At 47.4% G+C, this 17041-nt stretch overlaps 1 protein-coding gene across 1 annotated transcript in view; it reads right to left on the minus strand.

Annotated features, from left to right (window-relative positions):
* CROCC2 (ciliary rootlet coiled-coil, rootletin family member 2) overlaps positions 1-11481 on the minus strand; it is a 218213-nt gene extending 206732 nt beyond the window's left edge. Inside the window, exon 1 of the mRNA XM_084638245.1 lies at positions 11167-11481. Within this exon, the coding sequence (XP_084494371.1) occupies positions 11167-11220 (54 nt within the window). The 5' untranslated portion in view covers positions 11221-11481. The remainder of the gene's footprint in view (positions 1-11166) is intronic.
* Positions 11482-17041: the final 5560 nt, after the last annotated feature.

Below are 17041 nucleotides of genomic sequence, written 5' to 3' on the forward strand. Positions count from 1 at the left end.
CCGACCAGTTCAAGCCGCATTGAGTGGGTGAGATCTCTCTCTCTCTCTCCCCATTTTCTTTTCTATCTCAGGTATTAACCTTTAATAATGTAACTGTTATGTTGGTTTAGGGTCTCCTTGTGTAGTTATCACTATTATTCAATAAATAACTTATATGGTTAAGCTGGTTGCTTCTCTCTCTCTCTGAACTTTACCCTTTTGTGTTTTTAGCTTCCCCATATACTCTACAGCAACGCTTCTTTTACCTAAGCTAAAGATCCCTATAGCGCCCAAAATACTGTGGGGTTTGCTCATCAAGTGGGTTACTACCAGTTCAATTGTGATGGGAAAGTGGGGATAGGGATGTGCTAAACCTGTGGCATATAAGGGTTGCAGCTTGGAAGTGCTGCCTGGCCCAGGCTATTGAGCCCGGGGGCATGTAAGGGTGACAGCTTAAAAGTGCTACTTGACCCAGCCAGCTCAGACTTGCTCTGTGTGTGTGTGTGTGTGCGCGCGCAGGCATGTTCATCTCGTTCTAGGGCTGGAGGAACCCAGCCCTGGGGAACCTAGGTCCTGCAGGATAACTCCATTGGGAGGGAACTTGCATAAGGGAGAAGTAGAGATCCATATGAAAATACACATGACACAAGCAGTACATTGATAGAATTACAGAACACGCCCCCCCACCTGAAGAGTAATCCTAATAAATGAGCATACCGCAAAGTAAAGGGCAAATCTGGTAACAAACTGGTAACAAACTGGTAACACCCCGTCCCACTCTCTGCGCCTTCAGGGCAGCACAGTCCCAGGACTCTGTGGAATAAAGTTTGCCCAATGGCGTTTCTTGGTATGGCCATTTCTCTCGCTGATACTGAGCTTAGGCCACCAGACTTATCTCACTCAGACTGGTTGAACTGAGCCCTGATCCAAAGGGATCCCCAATTCTCCCTGTGACCCAGTCCTCCCACCCCATTCAGCAGCAACCTGTGACTGAGAAGTGCTCGAGAATTGCTACAAAATGAAAGGAAAAAACCCACAACGGGGAAAGGCCAGCTAGTCCTAGATTCCAAAGCCAGGAAGGACCATTGTGATAATCTAGTCTGACCTCTTGTACAACACAGGCCAGAGAACTGCCCCACAATAATTCCTAGATCAGATCTTTTAGAAAAACATCCAGTCTTGAATTAAAACTTGCCAGTGATGGACAATCCACCATGACCCTTGGTAAGTTGTTCAATGGCAAATTACTGTCACTGTTAAAAACGTACACCTTATTTCCAGTCTGAATTTGTCTAGCTTCAGCTTCCAGCCATTGGATCATTATATCTTTGTCTGCTAGACCGAAGGACCCATTATTACATATTTGTTCCCCATGTAGATACTTATAGGCTGTGATCACCCCTTAACAGTCTCTTTGTTAAGCTAAATAGATAGACTGCAGCTCAATCACTACAAGGCAGGTTTTCTAATCCTTCTGGTGGCTCTTCTCTGACCCCTCTCTAATTTATCAATGTCCTTCTTGACTTGTGGACTCCAGAACTGGACACAGTGTTCCAGCAGCAGTCACCCCATTGTCAAATATAGAGGTAAAATAATCTCTCTATTCTGGCTTGCAATTCTCCTGTTTATGCAGCCCAGGATTGCATTAGCCCATTTGGCCACAGCTTCACACTGAGACTCATGGTCAGCTGACTATCCACACCCACAAATATAAATCTCTGCTAAAGCAGGGTATGAAACTAACAGTTGCACCCTCTAGAGGCTGAAATGGAATCAGGCCAAAGACCCCCAGAGTAGTTCAAGCGCTTTACTCATCTCTCATCACCAGCAGCTGCTTGTTCTAATAGCTAGGAACCCACACAACAGGAGGGTAACCAGACTGACTAAGGCCTCAGTTCTGGAAACACTTAAGCACATGCCTAACTTTTTACTCATGGAAATAGCCCCTAGGAGTCAAGGAGGCTGCTCAGATGAGGCACGCTCTGCACATGCTTCAGTGTTTGCAGAATCAGGGCCTGACTGGCTGTTCGAGGGAAACAGTTAAACTGACTCTGCAATTTCTCTGCCAAAGGCACAGAGCAACCAAACTGGGATAAAGAGAGAGAAATATGGGGTTTTCCGCACTAATCTCCTACAGTTCTGGGGTCCCGAGGCATTGTCTGTAACAACAGCAGGTAAAAAATGTGCATAGAGCCGTGTGATTTTCAGGCTCATGGTGTCCCTTTAACAACAATCCCATTTCTCCTCCATCTACTCCTAGCTGCTCTGGGGTTTCTCCTTTAACACACACATGCCACATCTTAGCAGGGAAACTGCAAGACACACAAAAGCTTGAGTCATTTATAACTTTCAGGCCACCTCTTAGCTCCAGAATTGATGCAAACTCTTTGGCACTAGCTGGGTAATGGGTTCCAGCTGGAGGCTGCAGTACAGTGAATGGGAGGACCCAAGGAGACAGGGACTCCCATTGGTGCCAGTAATTTCAACACAGCTGGGGCAGCTGGAACAGGAGCAGCGCTGGGTGCAGTATCCGAATGGTGCTGGCTGGTCCTGACGCTGCCTTTTTCCTCCTGCTAGGGTGAATCACAGAAGGAGAGAGGGACAAAACTAGCAGATTGAGAAGTCCATCTTCTCTGCACAGCCAGGAAATGAGGCCCTGATGGTGGACATGTCCTGTGCAGAGCTGATGCTGCACTTCTTTCAGTCAACAGGGCCAAGGGCAAGTGAGGTCATCTGCAAACCATCATTGCCAGTGCGCTTAAAGCAGGCTGGAATACAGAGACCCTCACTTCCATGAAGGGGGCTTGCTGTGGTAGGGAAAAATATCAGTGTCCTAAACCAGGGTAGCAAATCATAGAATCATAGAATATCAGGGTTGGAAGGGACCTCAGGAGGTCATCTAGTCCAACCCCCTGCTCAAAGCACGACCAATCCCCAATTAAATCATCCCAGCCAGGGCTTTGTCAAGCCTGACCTTAAAAACTTCTAAGGAAGGAGATTCCACCACCTCCCTAGGTAACGCATTCCAGTGTTTCACCACCCTTCTAGTGAAAAAGTTTTTCCTAATATCCAACCTAAACCTCCCCCACTGCAACTTGAGACCATTACTCCTTGTCCTGTCCTCTTCTACCACTGAGAATAGTCTAGAACCATCCTCTCTGGAACCACCTCTCAGGTAGTTGAAAGCAGCTATCAAATCCCCCCTCGTTCTTCTCTTCTGCAGACTAAACAATCCCAGCTCCCTCAGCCTCTCCTCATAAGTCATGTGTTCCAGACCCCTAATAATTTTTGTTGCCCTTCGCTGGACTCTCTCCAATTTATCCACATCCTTCTTGTAGTGTGGGGCCCAAAACTGGTCACAGTACTCCAGATGAGGCCTCACCAATGTCAAATAGAGGGGGACGATCACGTCCCTCGATCTGCTCACTATGCCCCTACTTATACATCCCAAAATGCCATTGGCCTTCTTGGCAACAAGGGCACACTGCTGACTCATATCCAGCTTCTCGTCCACTGTCACCCCTAGGTCCTTTTCCGCAGAACTGCTGCCTAGCCATTCATTCCCTAGTCTGTAGCTGTGCATTGGGTTCTTCTGTCCTAAGTGCAGGACCCTGCACTTATCCTTATTGAACCTCATCAGATTGCTCGGCCCCATCCTGCCAGGAGCTGAGCACCTTCTAGGAGACTGATCTCACTGCCAGCTGAGGTTGCTCAGCACTTAGCAGCTTATAGAACTGGATCCTACTTCCTCTTCTAGGAGGTTGTAAAGGGTTAAGCATGACCACAAACTGCCTCAGCCTGCAGGGATGATACCTCCTCCTCTCAGGTTTCAGAGTAGCAGCCGTGTTAGTCTGTATTCGCAAAAAGAAAAGGAGGACTAGTGGCACCTTAGAGACTAACTAAGTCTCAAATAAATTGGTTAGTCTCTAAGGTGCCACAAGTACTCCTTTTCTTTTTGCTCCTCCTCTCAGCTATCCATGAGTTCTTTACCTCTAGGCTTGGCTACTGCAATGGGCTTAGCCTGGCTTCACCCACCAAAGCCCCCCAGAAAGTCGGCTTCAGGTACAATGCAGCCCTTCTCCTTTTGATTGAGGCAGGCAGCTTGATTGGCTCCATTGTTTTGGCCTGACCGAGCCTTCCAGGGAGACTCCCAAATGAAAGTCTAAGGGCTGGCCACCAGCTCCAAGGCTCTAAATGGCTGGGGCCCCTAAAAGACTGACTCTCCATCTCCTATGTGCTGTCCAACCTATGCTCATCCAGGATGCAGGATCTAAGCATCCAGGGGTCAAAGTGCTGGGTTTCAGAGGCAGGGACTTCTCAGTAGTGAGCCCAGGAATTTACTCCCAGCAGGAATTTGTCTTAACTTGAACTTTGGCCACTTTTCGATAGAGATTCATCTCTTTACCCAGGCTTTCAAATTCCCAGCTTCAGCTGACAGGCCAAGTCACTCCCTTCTCTATGGGCCAGATTTACTCCAGGGGGGTGAACTGAGATCCGAGAATTGACTGCCTCAGAGTCCAAAGAGACCTAAATTCCCCCCCCACTGTTAAAAAGACCCATCTGCCTAAAACACAAAGATCCTCAGGAGATTCAGGAAAAAGACAATATAAAGATCAGGCTTTGAGTGAAATGTTACCCATGGTTTAGTCTTTTGCAGGACTCCTGCATGTTCCTTTGGTGATCCTAGTGAGTTTCAGAGCTCTAAAGAGGTCTTACAAGCAGCAAGCAGTGTGAGTCATAGAATCACAGAATATTAGGGTTGGAAGGGACCTCAGGAGCTCATCTAGTCCAACCCCCTGCTCAAAGCAGGGCCAATCCCCAACTAAATCATCCCAGCCAGGGCTTTGTCAAGCCTGACCTTAAAAACCTCCCTAGGTAACCCATTCCAGTGCTTCACCACCCTCATAGTGAAAAAGTTTTTCCTAATATCCAACCTAAACCTCCCTCACTGCAACTTGAGACCATTACTCCTTGTTCTGTCATCTGGTACCACTGAGAACAGCCTAGATCTATCCTTAGGAACCCCCTTTCAGGTAGTTGAAAGCAGCTATCAAATCCCCCCCCCCCCATTCTTCTCTTCTGCAGACTAAATAATCCCAGTTCCCTCAGTCTCTTCTCATAAATCATGTGCTCCAACCCCCTAATCATTTTTGATGCCCTTCGCTGGACTCTTTCCAATTTTTCCACATCCTTCTTGTAGTGTGGGGCCCAAAACTGGACACAGTACTCCAGATGAGGCCTCACCAATGCCGAATAGAGGGGAACGATCACATCCCTCAATCTGCTGGCAATGCCCCTACTTATACAGCCCAAAATGCCATTAGCCTTCTTGGCAACAAGGACACACTGTTCACTCATATCCATCTTCTCATCCACCATAACCCCTTGGTCCGTTTCTGCAGAACTGCTGCCTAGCCACTCAGTCCCTAGTTTGTAGCAGTACACGGGATTCTTCCGTCCTAAGTGCAGGACTCTGCACTTATCCTTGTTGAATCTCATCAGATTTATTTTGGCCCAATCCTCTAATTTGTCTAGGTCCCTCTGTATCCTATCCCTACCCTCCAGCATATCTACCACTCCTCCCAGTTTAGTGTTGTCTACAAACTTGCTGAGGGTGCAGTCCACGCCATCCTCCAGATCATTAATGAAGATATTGAACAAAACCGGCCCCAAGACCAACCCTTGGGGCACTCTGCTTGATATCAGCGGCCAACTAGACATGGAGCCATTGATTACTACCCGTTGAGCCCAACAATCTAGCCAATTTTCTACTTATAGTGCATTCATCCAGCCCATACTTCTTTAACTTGCTGGCAAGAATACTGTGGGAGACCATGTCAAAAGCTTTGCTAAAGTCAAGGAATAATACATCCACTGCTTTCTCCTCATCCACGGAGCCAGTTATCTCATCATAGAAGACAATTAGGTTAGTCAGGCATGACTTGCCCTTGGTGAATCCATGCTGACTATACCTGATCACTTTCCTCTCCTTGAAGTTCTTCAGAATTGATTCCTTGAGGACCTGCTCCATGTTTTTTCCAGGGACTGAAGTGAGGCTGACTGGCCTGCAGTTCCCCAGATCCTCCTTCTTCCCTTTTTTAAAGGTATGCAAAACATTAGCCTTTTTCCAGTCTTCCGGGACCTCCCCCAATCACCGTGAGTTTTCAAAGATAATGGTCAATGGCTCTGCAATCACATCTGCCAACTCCTTTAGCACCCTTGGATACAAAGTGGGGCATTGCTGTGCTATTGACAACCGGTGACAGAATCAAACCACTGATAACCATGTGAAAACAACAGGGTGACAGAGCTGACACTGAGTAGGGGACAGAGCAATCCATTGGAATGAGATGAAACTGCCTAAGGACAGGTTTCAGAGTAACAGCCGTGTTAGTCTGTATTCGCAAAAAGAAAAGGAGTACTTGTGGCACCTTAGAGACTAACCAATTTATTTGAGCATGAGCTTTCGTGAGCTACAGCTCACTTCATCAGATGCATATCGTGGAAACTGCAGCAGACTTTATATATACACAGAGAATATGAAACAAAACCTCCTCCCACCCCACTGTCCTGCTGGTAATAGCTTATCTAAAGTGATCATTAGGTGGGCCATTTCCAGCACAAATCCAGGTTCTCACCCTCCACCCCCCCACACAAATTCACTCTCCTGCTGGTGATAGCCCATCCAAAGTGACAACTCTTTACACAATGTGCATGACAATCAAGTTGGGCTATTTCCTGCACAAATCCAGGTTCTCTCACATCCCCCCCACCCCCATACACACACAAACTCACTCTCCTGCTGGTAATAGCTCATCCAAACTGACCACTCTTCAAGTTTAAATCCAAGTTAAACCAGAACATCTGGGGGGGGGGGGGGTTAGGAAAAAACAAGAGGAAACAGAGGAAACTTCAATCCATCGGTGATCTTCCTGATAACACCATCCTGGCCACTATGGATGTAGAAGCCCTCTACACCAACATTCCACACAAAGATGGACTACAAGCCGTCAAGAACACTATCCCCGATAATGTCACGGCTAACCTGGTGGCTGAACTTTGTGACTTTGTCCTTACCCATAACTATTTCACATTTGGGGACAATGTATACCTTCAGATCAGCGGCACTGCTATGGGTACCCGCATGGCCCCACAGTATGCCAACATTTTTATGGCTGATTTAGAACAACGCTTCCTCAGCTCTCGTCCCCTAAAGCCCCTACTCTACTTGCGCTATATTGATGACATCTTCATCATCTGGACCCATGGAAAAGAAGCCCTTGAGGAATTCCACCATGATTTCAACAATTTCCATCCCACCACCAACCTCAGCCTGGTCCAGTCCACACAAGAGATCCACTTCCTGGACACTACAGTGCTAATAAACAATGGTCACATAAACACCACCCTATACCGGAAACCTACTGACCGCTATTCCTACCTGCATGCCTCCAGCTTTCACCCTGACCACACGATCCATCGTCTACAGCCAAGCTCTGCGATACAACCGCATTTGCTCCAACCCCTCAGACAGAGACAAACACCTACAAGATCTCTGTCAAGCTTTCTTACAACTACAATACCCACCTGCAGAAGTAAAGAAACAGATTGATAGAGCCAGAAGAGTTCCCAGAAGTTACCTACTACAGGACAGGCCTAACAAAGAAAATAACAGAACGCCACTAGCCGTCACCTTCAGCCCCCAACTAAAACCCCTCCAACGCATTATTAAGGATCTACAACCTATCCTAAAGGATGACCCAACACTCTCACAAATCTTGGGAGACAGGCCAGTCCTTGCCTACAGACAGCCCTGCAACCTGAAGCAAATACTCACCAACAACCACATACCACACAACAGAACCACTAACCCAGGAACTTATCCTTGCAACAAAGCCCGTTGCCAATTGTGCCCACATATCTATTCAGGGGACACCATCACAGGGCCTAATAACATCAGCCACACTATCAGAGGCTCGTTCACCTGCACATCCACCAATGTGATATATGCCATCATGTGCCAGCAATGCCCCTCTGCCATGTACATTGGTCAAACTGGACAGTCTCTACGTAAAAGAATAAATGGACACAAATCAGATGTCAAGAATTATAACATTCATAAACCAGTCGGAGAACACTTCAATCTCTCTGGTCATGCAATCACAGACATGAAGGTCACTATCTTAAAACAAAAAAAACTTCAAATCCAGACTCCAGCGAGAAACTGCTGAATTGGAATTCATTTGCAAATTGGATACTATTAATTTAGGCTTAAATAGAGACTGGGAGTGGCTAAGTCATTATGCAAGGTAGCCTGTTTCCTCTTGTTTTTTCCTAACACCCCCCCCCCCCAGATGTTCTGCTTTAACTTGGATTTAAACTTGAAGAGTGGTCAGTTTGGATGAGCTATTACCAGCAGGAGAGTGAGTTTGTGTGGGGGGGTGGAGGGTGAGAAAACCTGGATTTGTGCTGGAAATGGCCCACCTAATGATCACTTTAGATAAGCTATTACCAGCAGGACAGTGGGGTGGGAGGAGGTTTTGTTTCATATTCTCTGTGTATATATAAAGTCTGCTGCAGTTTCCACAATATGCATCTGATGAAGTGAGCTGTAGCTCACGAAAGCTCATGCTCAAATAAATTGGTTAGTCTCTAAGGTGCCACAAGTACTCCTTTTCTTTTTGCCTAAGGACAGTGACACTTGTGTCAAGGGAGTGTTACATTCTTAGGGGGCAGCACAACCTTAATCCTGAAAATCTATCTGCTAATATGAACCCCTTGCTAGCATGGGTTCCCACGGACTTCAGCGGGACTCTAGGCAGGCACAACAGCCTGAGTCAGCACACGTATTAGCAGCCAGGGCCACAGCCAGCAACACAAGAACAAGATTCTTCTTCATCTCTTGGTGCAGATATTGGGGCTTCTATTTCAAAGCCTCTTAGATTGGTTCTAGGCTTTCAAAGACATTGCAGCTTGTCTCTTAAAATGCAGGTTCAGGCTGGCAGTGCCGGTGGTCATAAAAGCCTCACACAATTGTTTCATTTTTAACCATATTTATTCAGTTTTAAATCAGCTGCTGGGAACAACCTGGCCCTGGATTGATCTGCAAAATTTTGTGATGCATCCCAGTGATCAGCTCTCCCTGGCAGGAACAGATTAGCAGCATCCAGCCAAGAGTGTGAGCCCCAAGACAAGCGGAGAAATCAGCCCAACCGTCCCTTCAGAATTTTAGCCCCTCCAGCACATCACTGCCCTGCCCACCCTTAGAGCCTAAACCTCAGCGGGTGCTCCCAGCTCCTCTTGAATCCTGTTGCCTCCCGAGCATCTTTTCTTTTCCTCCTCCTGAGATCTTGCTGCTCTCTAGTGGCCCTTGGATGTGATGACAGCTCTAAAAAACACCCACCTCCCCAGTTCTGCAGCTTTCAGTTATTTCGACATAAATCTTGGTGTCCATTATACTGACATTTTATTTTGTATGCTTTGTCTACACTGGAACCTGAACAACAAAACTTTTGTCCTTCAGAAGTGTGAAAAAATACCTCCCTCTGAATGTCAAAAGTTTTGCTGATGAAAAGTGTGAGTATGATTAGCGCTTTGTCAACGGGAGCGCTCTCCTGCGGACAAAGCTACTGCTGCTCATTCGGGGGTAGAAGTTTTTTGTCGGCGGGACAGCTCTCTCCCGCCGACAAACAGCAGCTACACTGCACCCCTTTTAGTGGCACAGCTTTAGCGGCACAACTGTGTCACTAAAAGGTGTGTAGTGTAGACATAGCCGCACTCTGCATGCTATAATCTAAACATTTAGGCAGAAAGCATTCAAAGAGCTCACAAGGGCATGTAAGCGAAGTCTCAGTGCAGCACCAGAGACATGCATGGATTATCAGATAAGCATCTGCATTTATTTAGCTTACACCACAGACAGAAGATCAACTCAGAATAAAATTTCACAACCATAAAGGGGTCTCTGCCTCATGTAGGTGAGCAATGCCATTGTCCATTTTGGCACCCGGGCTGCTAAGCACTACCATCCCAGCATCTGCTGTCAAGCCAAACGCACTTGATGTAACACCAGGCCCTGTATTTGCAGCCAAAACCATTTAACATGACCCACAACCCATCTGAGCAAATCAGAACTTGAACATGTGCAGGTCAATGTAGGTGGTACTAGTAACAGCAGCATCTATACAACAGACAACACTAAACATGACAAGGGGTCTGACCTGTAGGTCTACTGGCCACAGCTGGAGGGTTGCAGGGGAAGACAGTCCTGAGCTCTTAGCTGTCTGAGGAGCTGCTGTGGCTTAGACTCTTCTCCCTACCTATGCCCATGCAGGCAAATTTTGCCAAATGACTGTTGGGAGTGCCCATCTGCCAATCTACAGCAAGTGGGAGGAGGGATATTTCAGATCAGACTGAGCGACACTCACTGAAACTCACAGGAAATCCTCCTTTGTAAGGGGAACAAGCTTTTAAAATGGCCTCAAAATGAGCACAAAATGAGGTTCACCCTCTAGGTAAGTGAGAATTGGTAGGTCTCCATCTCTTCAGCTGGGGAAAGTCAAACCTTCTCTTGGCTCCCATTCCTGCTGAGGGCCCCAGGGGCCCACACAAGGCCTCATGTGGCACCTTAAACCAAAGTTAGGTGGAAGGGATGCCCAAATCATGCAGTAGAGCCACAGCATTATGTTGTTCCACCCCTCCCCCCCCCAGCCCTCTCACCACCAATACTCCCCACTCCAGTCCAGCACAGGGTTCTTGTTATTGACATTAAATTCATTTTATTTTCTGCTGTCCTAAATTGATAAATGTTTGCTGTGCTACTCCGAGAGTGTCCTCACAGCCTGTCTCTTTTGGCAAAGGAGTGCTATGCTTTCAATCACAGCTCAGCTGAGAGCAACAGCTGGGAGGTGGGGAGGGAGGAGAATTAATTTAACTTTTCACCCCACTCCTAATCTTTGCAGCACTTTGGGATATGAGGTTGATTTAACTCTCCTCCCCAGCCCAGTCTTTGCAGTTGGGGAGAGAAGAGGGGGAGGGAATAAGATAGATTTAACTCTTTTGCCCCCTGCCTAGCTCTGATCTTGGGGGAGGGGGTGGAATGGTCTTGCTTTAACCCTTTCCTCCCCACACTGGTCTCTGCAATGGGGGTGGGGGGTGAGAGTAGAGGTCGGGGAGCCACATACTGACCTGGATCGCAGCCTCCAGCCTCAGTCCTGGCTTCTTGTCAGCCCACTCACTCATCGCTCAAAGCCGGAGTCTAACTCAAACGCATGCTGGGCTTTCTAACCTCTGTACAGCAACTCCTAATGCAACACAGAGGGCATGGCTAGCAGTTGCCGGTGGTAGTGGGGTCTCAGGCCCGGTGGATACAGGGTGTCACAGGTCTGGGGTCCAAGGGGCCACAAGCCTGAGAATAGTGGGATGGAGGGTGTCACAGGCTCGGAGGGTGGGGATCGCGGCGGGGGGTTCAAGGCCCGGTGCCCCCGCTGGTCGCTGATCGGGATTCGCGGCTCTGTCTCCCTGGAGCTGAGCAAAAGCTGCAGGCTCCGGCAGTGGTTGCTGTGGAAACCGGGACGCCAAGGGACCGGAGTTGCCATGGAAATAGAACGCTGGCCTGGGGTTGCCGTAGGGACCAAAGGACGCGGCGCTGCGCGTGCTGTCTCCTGGAGACTCTGGAACGCACGGGCAAACCGGTGGCGGGGGAAAGGAAATAGAGGATTGCCCGGCCGGCTCTGAGAGCAAAGCAGGCCTGGCTGGAGTTGCCTCCTGCTGCTGGGATCCCCCATGCCGGATTCCCCAACCCTGGTCAGCACTGATCACCACTGGTTATTATGCACCAGGCTGCACTGATAGGAATCATTCTCATTAATATTCAGTAACTAACACTCACTATTAATTACCATTCCCAAATATCATAGAATATCAGGGTTGGAAGGGACCTCAGGAGGTCATCTAGTCCAACCCCCAGCTCAAAGCAGGACGGATACCCAATTAAATCATCCCAGCCAGGGCTTTGTCAAGCCTGACCTTAAAAACTTCTAAGGAAGGAGATTTCACCACCTCCCTAGGTAATGCATTCCAGTGTTTCACCGCCCTCCTTGTGAAAAAGTTTTTCCTAATATCCAACCTAAATCTCCCCCACTGCAACTTGAGACCATTACTCCTTGTTCTGTCATCCGCTACCACTGAGAATAGTCTAGATCCATCCTCTTTGGAACCCCCTTTCAGGTAGTTGAAAGCAGCTATCAAATCCCCCCTCATTCTTCTCTTCCACAAGACTAAACAATCCCAGTTCCCTCAGCCTCTCCTCGTAAGTCATGTGTTCCAGTCCCCTAATCATTTTTGTTGCCCTCCGCTGGACTCTCTCCAATTTTTCCACATCCTTCTTGTAGAGTGGGGCCCAAAACTGGACACAGTACTCCAGATGAGGCCTCACCAATGCCGAATAGAGGGGAACGATCAGGTCCCTCAATCTGCTGGCAATGCCCCTACTTATACAGCCCAAAATGCCATTGGCCTTCTTGGCAACAAGGGCACACTCTTGACTCATACCCAGCTTCTCGTCCACTATAACCCCTAGGTCCTTTTCTGCAGAACTGCTGCCTAGCCATTCGGTCCCTAGTCCGTAGCGGTGCATTGGATTCTTCCATCCTAAGTGCAGGACTCTGCACTTGTCCTTGTTGAACCTCATCAGATTTCTTTTGGCCCAATCCTCCAATTTGTCTAGGTCCCTCTGTATCTTATCCCTACCCTCCAGGGTGTCTACCACTCCTCTTAGTTTAGTGTCGTCTGCAAACTTGCTGAGGGTGCAATCCATACCATCCTCCAGATCATTAATGAAGATATTGAACAAAACCGGCCCCAGGACCAACCCTTGGGGCACTCCACTTGATACTGGCTGCCAACTAGACATGGAGCCATTGATCACTACCCGTTGAGCCCGACAATCTAGCCAATTTTCTACTTATAGTGCATTCATCCAGCCCATACTTCTTTAACTTGCTGGCAAGAATACTGTGGGAGACCATGTCAAAAGCTTTGCTAAAGTCAAGGAACAACACGTCTACCATTTTCCCTTCATCCACAGAACCAGTTATCTCGTCATAGAAGGCAATTAGATTAGTCTAATTATTTGGGGAAGGATAGCTCAATGGTTTGAGCATTGGCCTGCTAAACCCAGGGTTGTGAGTTCAATCCTTGAGGAGGCCATTTCGGGATCTGGGGCAAAAATTGGGGATTGGTCCTGCTTTGAGCAGGGGGTTGGATTATATGACCTCCTGAGGTCCCTTCCAACCCTGATAGTCTATGATTCTAGTCAGGCATGACTTGCCCTTGGTGAATCCGTGCTGACTGTTCCTGATCACTTTCCTCTCCTCTAAGTGCTTCAGAATTGATTCCTTGAGGACCTGCTCCATGATTTTTCCAGGGACTGAGGTGAGGCTGACTGGCCTGTAGTTCCCAGGATCCTCTTTCTTCCCTTTTTTAAAGATGGGCACTACATTAGCCTTTTTCCAGTCATCTGGGACTTCCCCGGATCGCCATGAGTTTTCAAAGATAATGGCCAATGGCTCTGCAATCACATCCGCCAACTCCTTTAGCACTCTCGGATGCAACGCATCCGGCCCCATGAACTTGTGCACATCCAGCTTTTCTAAATAGTCCCGAACCACTTCTTTCTCCACAGAGGCCTGGTCACCTCCTCCCCATGCTGTGCTGCCCAGTGCAGCAGTCTGGGAGCTGACCTTGTTCGTGAAGACAGAGGCAAAAAAAGCATTGAGTACATTAGCTTTTTCCACATCCTCTGTCACTAGGTTGCCTCCCTCATTCAGTACGGGGCCTCATTCAACTTTCTTCTTGTTGCCAACATACCTGAAGAAACCCTTCTTGTTACTCTTAACATCTCTTGCTAGCTGCAACTCCAGGTGTGATTCGGCCTTCCTGATTTCACTCCTGCATGCCCGAGCAGTATTTTTATACTCATCCCTGGTCATTTGTCCAATCTTCCACTTCTTATAAGCTTCTTTTTTGTGTTCAAGATCAGCAAAGATTTCAGTGTTAAGCCAAGGTGGTCACCTGCCATATTTACTATTCTTTCTACACATCAGTATGGTTTGCCCCTGTAACTTCAATAAGGATTCTTTAAAATAGAGCCAGCTCTCCTGGACTCCTTTCCCCCTCATGTTATTCTCCCAGGGGATCTTGCCCATCAATTCCCTGAGGGAGTCAAAGTCTCCTTTTCTGAAGTCCAGGGTCCGTATTCTGCTGCTTTCCTTTCCTCCTTGTGTCAGGATCCTGAACTCCACCATCTCATGGTCACTGCTCCCCAGGTTCCCATCCACTTTTGCTTCCCCTACTAATTCTTCCTGGTTTGTGAGCAGCAGGTCAAGAAGAGCTCTGCCCCTAGTTGGTTCCTCCAGCACTTGCACCAGGAAATTGTCCCCTACATTTTCCAAAAACTTCCTGGATTGTCTGTGTACCGCTGTATTGCTCTCCCAGCAGATATCAGGGTGATTGAAGTCTCCCATGAGAACCAGGGCGTGCAATCTAGTAACTTCTGTGAGTTGCTGGAAGAAAGCCTCGTCCACCTCATCCCCCTGGTCTGGTGGTCTCTAGCAGACTCCCACCACGACATCACCCTTGGTGCTCACACTTCTATACTTAATCCAGAGTCTGATCATTACTGATCATTTTTAACTAGCACACAGGTGTATTGAGTATATTTGATCATCCATTACTCTTGATATTCATTACTATCTATACAGCTTCTTTAATATTTATTAACATCCAGAGAGAGGAAGGGGGATTATTACTAATAGGTCAGCTGTAAAAGACGTGTTCTTGGGGGGAGCAGCGACTAAGCCATCCTAAACAGCACAGGGCAGAGGGAAAGCACATTTCAGTTTAACATAATAACTCTCACCCAGACCTAGGGATCTATCTGCTGTCTCCTCCTGTCCAGATGCCACCCTTCAGCCTCAGATGTATTCCAAGCCATGGTTATCACCACCATGATCAACAGGGTGCACCTGCAAATCATCCACTAATAGCACACCAACCAGCCTCCTCCCCTAGGACTGAGACCATATAATCACCCTTATGCCATGGCTCCAAAAATGCCTTACGTGGGGGAAGGAGATCCCAATCTGCTCTATCCACCCTTCCAGTTTAGGGTGGACACCATATTGTATGCACCTGCTTTCCCCTCACAATGTGGGTCAGAGAAGCCACCCTGTATGGCTATGTCTACTGTGCAATTAAAATCAGTGCCAGCTGATGGGAGCTTCCTGGGCTCGGGCTGCAGAGCTGTTTAGTTGCAGTGTAGACACTCAGGCTCGGGTAGAAGCCAAGGCTTTAGGACCCTGCAGGGTGGGTGAGTCCCATAGCTTGGGTTGCAGCAGAAACCCAAACCTCTACACAGCAATTAAACAGCCCTTAGCCCAAGCCCCACAAGGCCAAACTGGTCCTGACCAGCTCTGGGTGTCTAATTACCATGTAGAAATACCTAAATATAGGCCAGAGATGCTCCTTTATCACATTCACTCTCCACATATCTGTCAGAAATCCAAGAGGATCCCTATACACCTGAGTAGGTGGAATCATAACTTCTGTTCCTCTGCGAGTGAGAGAGGAACTGGCTTGGATCAAGCATAGGCCCTGCTTGGTAGCCTTGCTTCTCAGCAGCACACAAGTGCCAGCTGCTATGTGCGTCTCTCCTTCAGTTGGCTCTTTGACCAGGCAGCACATTTCCAGCTCATCTGCTCATTCAGCCTTTATTGTACCTGCTGTACAATACTTCAGTGAGTCTGGGTGCACAATAAAGGTGAGATAATCATGATATCCGGGATGTCTCTGCTGTGGAGGATTTCATTCCTCCTAGCAGTGCTGTACTTAGGCATACGCAGCTGCATGGGCAGGACTAGCTCGAACTTTTTTGCCGCCCCAAGCAAAAAAAAAAAAAACCGCCACAAGGCCTGCCTTAGCCAAAAAAAAGGAGGTTGGAGAATCGCGGAAACACCACCCCAACAGGGGCCACCCCAGGCACGTGATTCCTTAGCTGGTGCCTGGAGCCGGCCCTGCGCATGGGGTACCACTGGGTCTTAGTGTCCACAGCCTCCGCTCTTCCTATCCCTGTTCTGATCCTTCCTGCAGGCTCCCACCAAAGCTGGCTGCTGCAGCCTGGTGAATCTTCCTCCGGAGGGGATCTAGCAGTTACAAGTGAAAAAGCTTCCAGCCTGCCAGACCTATTAGCATAACACTGAAACTGTTAAAGAGCCATTCAAGTGGTAATGAATCCATTTAACAGGCATTTGCCAAACCCCAGGTATATACTATCAGGTTTTGAATTTACTGACAAAAACAGTTGTACATTACTGTAATATTTACTCAGAACATGTTATTCTACAGGACCTTAGTTTAAAATTTGCTTTAAAAATATTTTGTTAGTGAGTTTGTGAAGATTATAAAATCACATCTCTAAAAAAATCCTTGCATAGATTTTTAGATGCACAATCATCTTTAGCCTTAAATGCTTGGATCTTCAGACATATAGTTTTTTAAATAAATCCTTCAAAAGACCACCCTTATCTAAAATACACATTTTAATTACTTATAGTAAAAAAAACTTGCTTCCAAAGTCTTCCTGTCCTTTCTGTCCATCCCTTTCTCCCTTCACACACACAACCCTCCACCCTTGAAGAGAGCATTTAAAGGGACAACACCCTTTTCCTTCCAGATAGCTGGACAGAGAGTTTCCATTTCTTTACTTCTGACTATCTGATAAATTAGTTTTAAGAGAACCCTCCAGCAAAATCAACACCTTAGTAAGATATAAAATCCTTTGTTAGGCCTAAAATCTTTGGAAACATATTTTTTAAAGGTTTCAGAGTAACAGCGGTGTTAGTTTGTATTCGCAAAAAAAAGAGGAGTACTTGTGGCACCTTAGAGACTAACCAATTTATTTGAGCATAAGCTTTCGTGAGCTACAGCTCACTTTGTAGCTCACGAAAGCTCATACTCAAATAAATTGGTTAGTCTCTAAGGTGCCACAAGTACTCCTCATATT

Source organism: Lepidochelys olivacea, assembly GCF_965140295.1.
Source record: "Lepidochelys olivacea isolate rLepOli2 genome assembly, chromosome: 9".
Classification (NCBI taxonomy): Eukaryota; Metazoa; Chordata; order Testudines; family Cheloniidae; genus Lepidochelys; species Lepidochelys olivacea.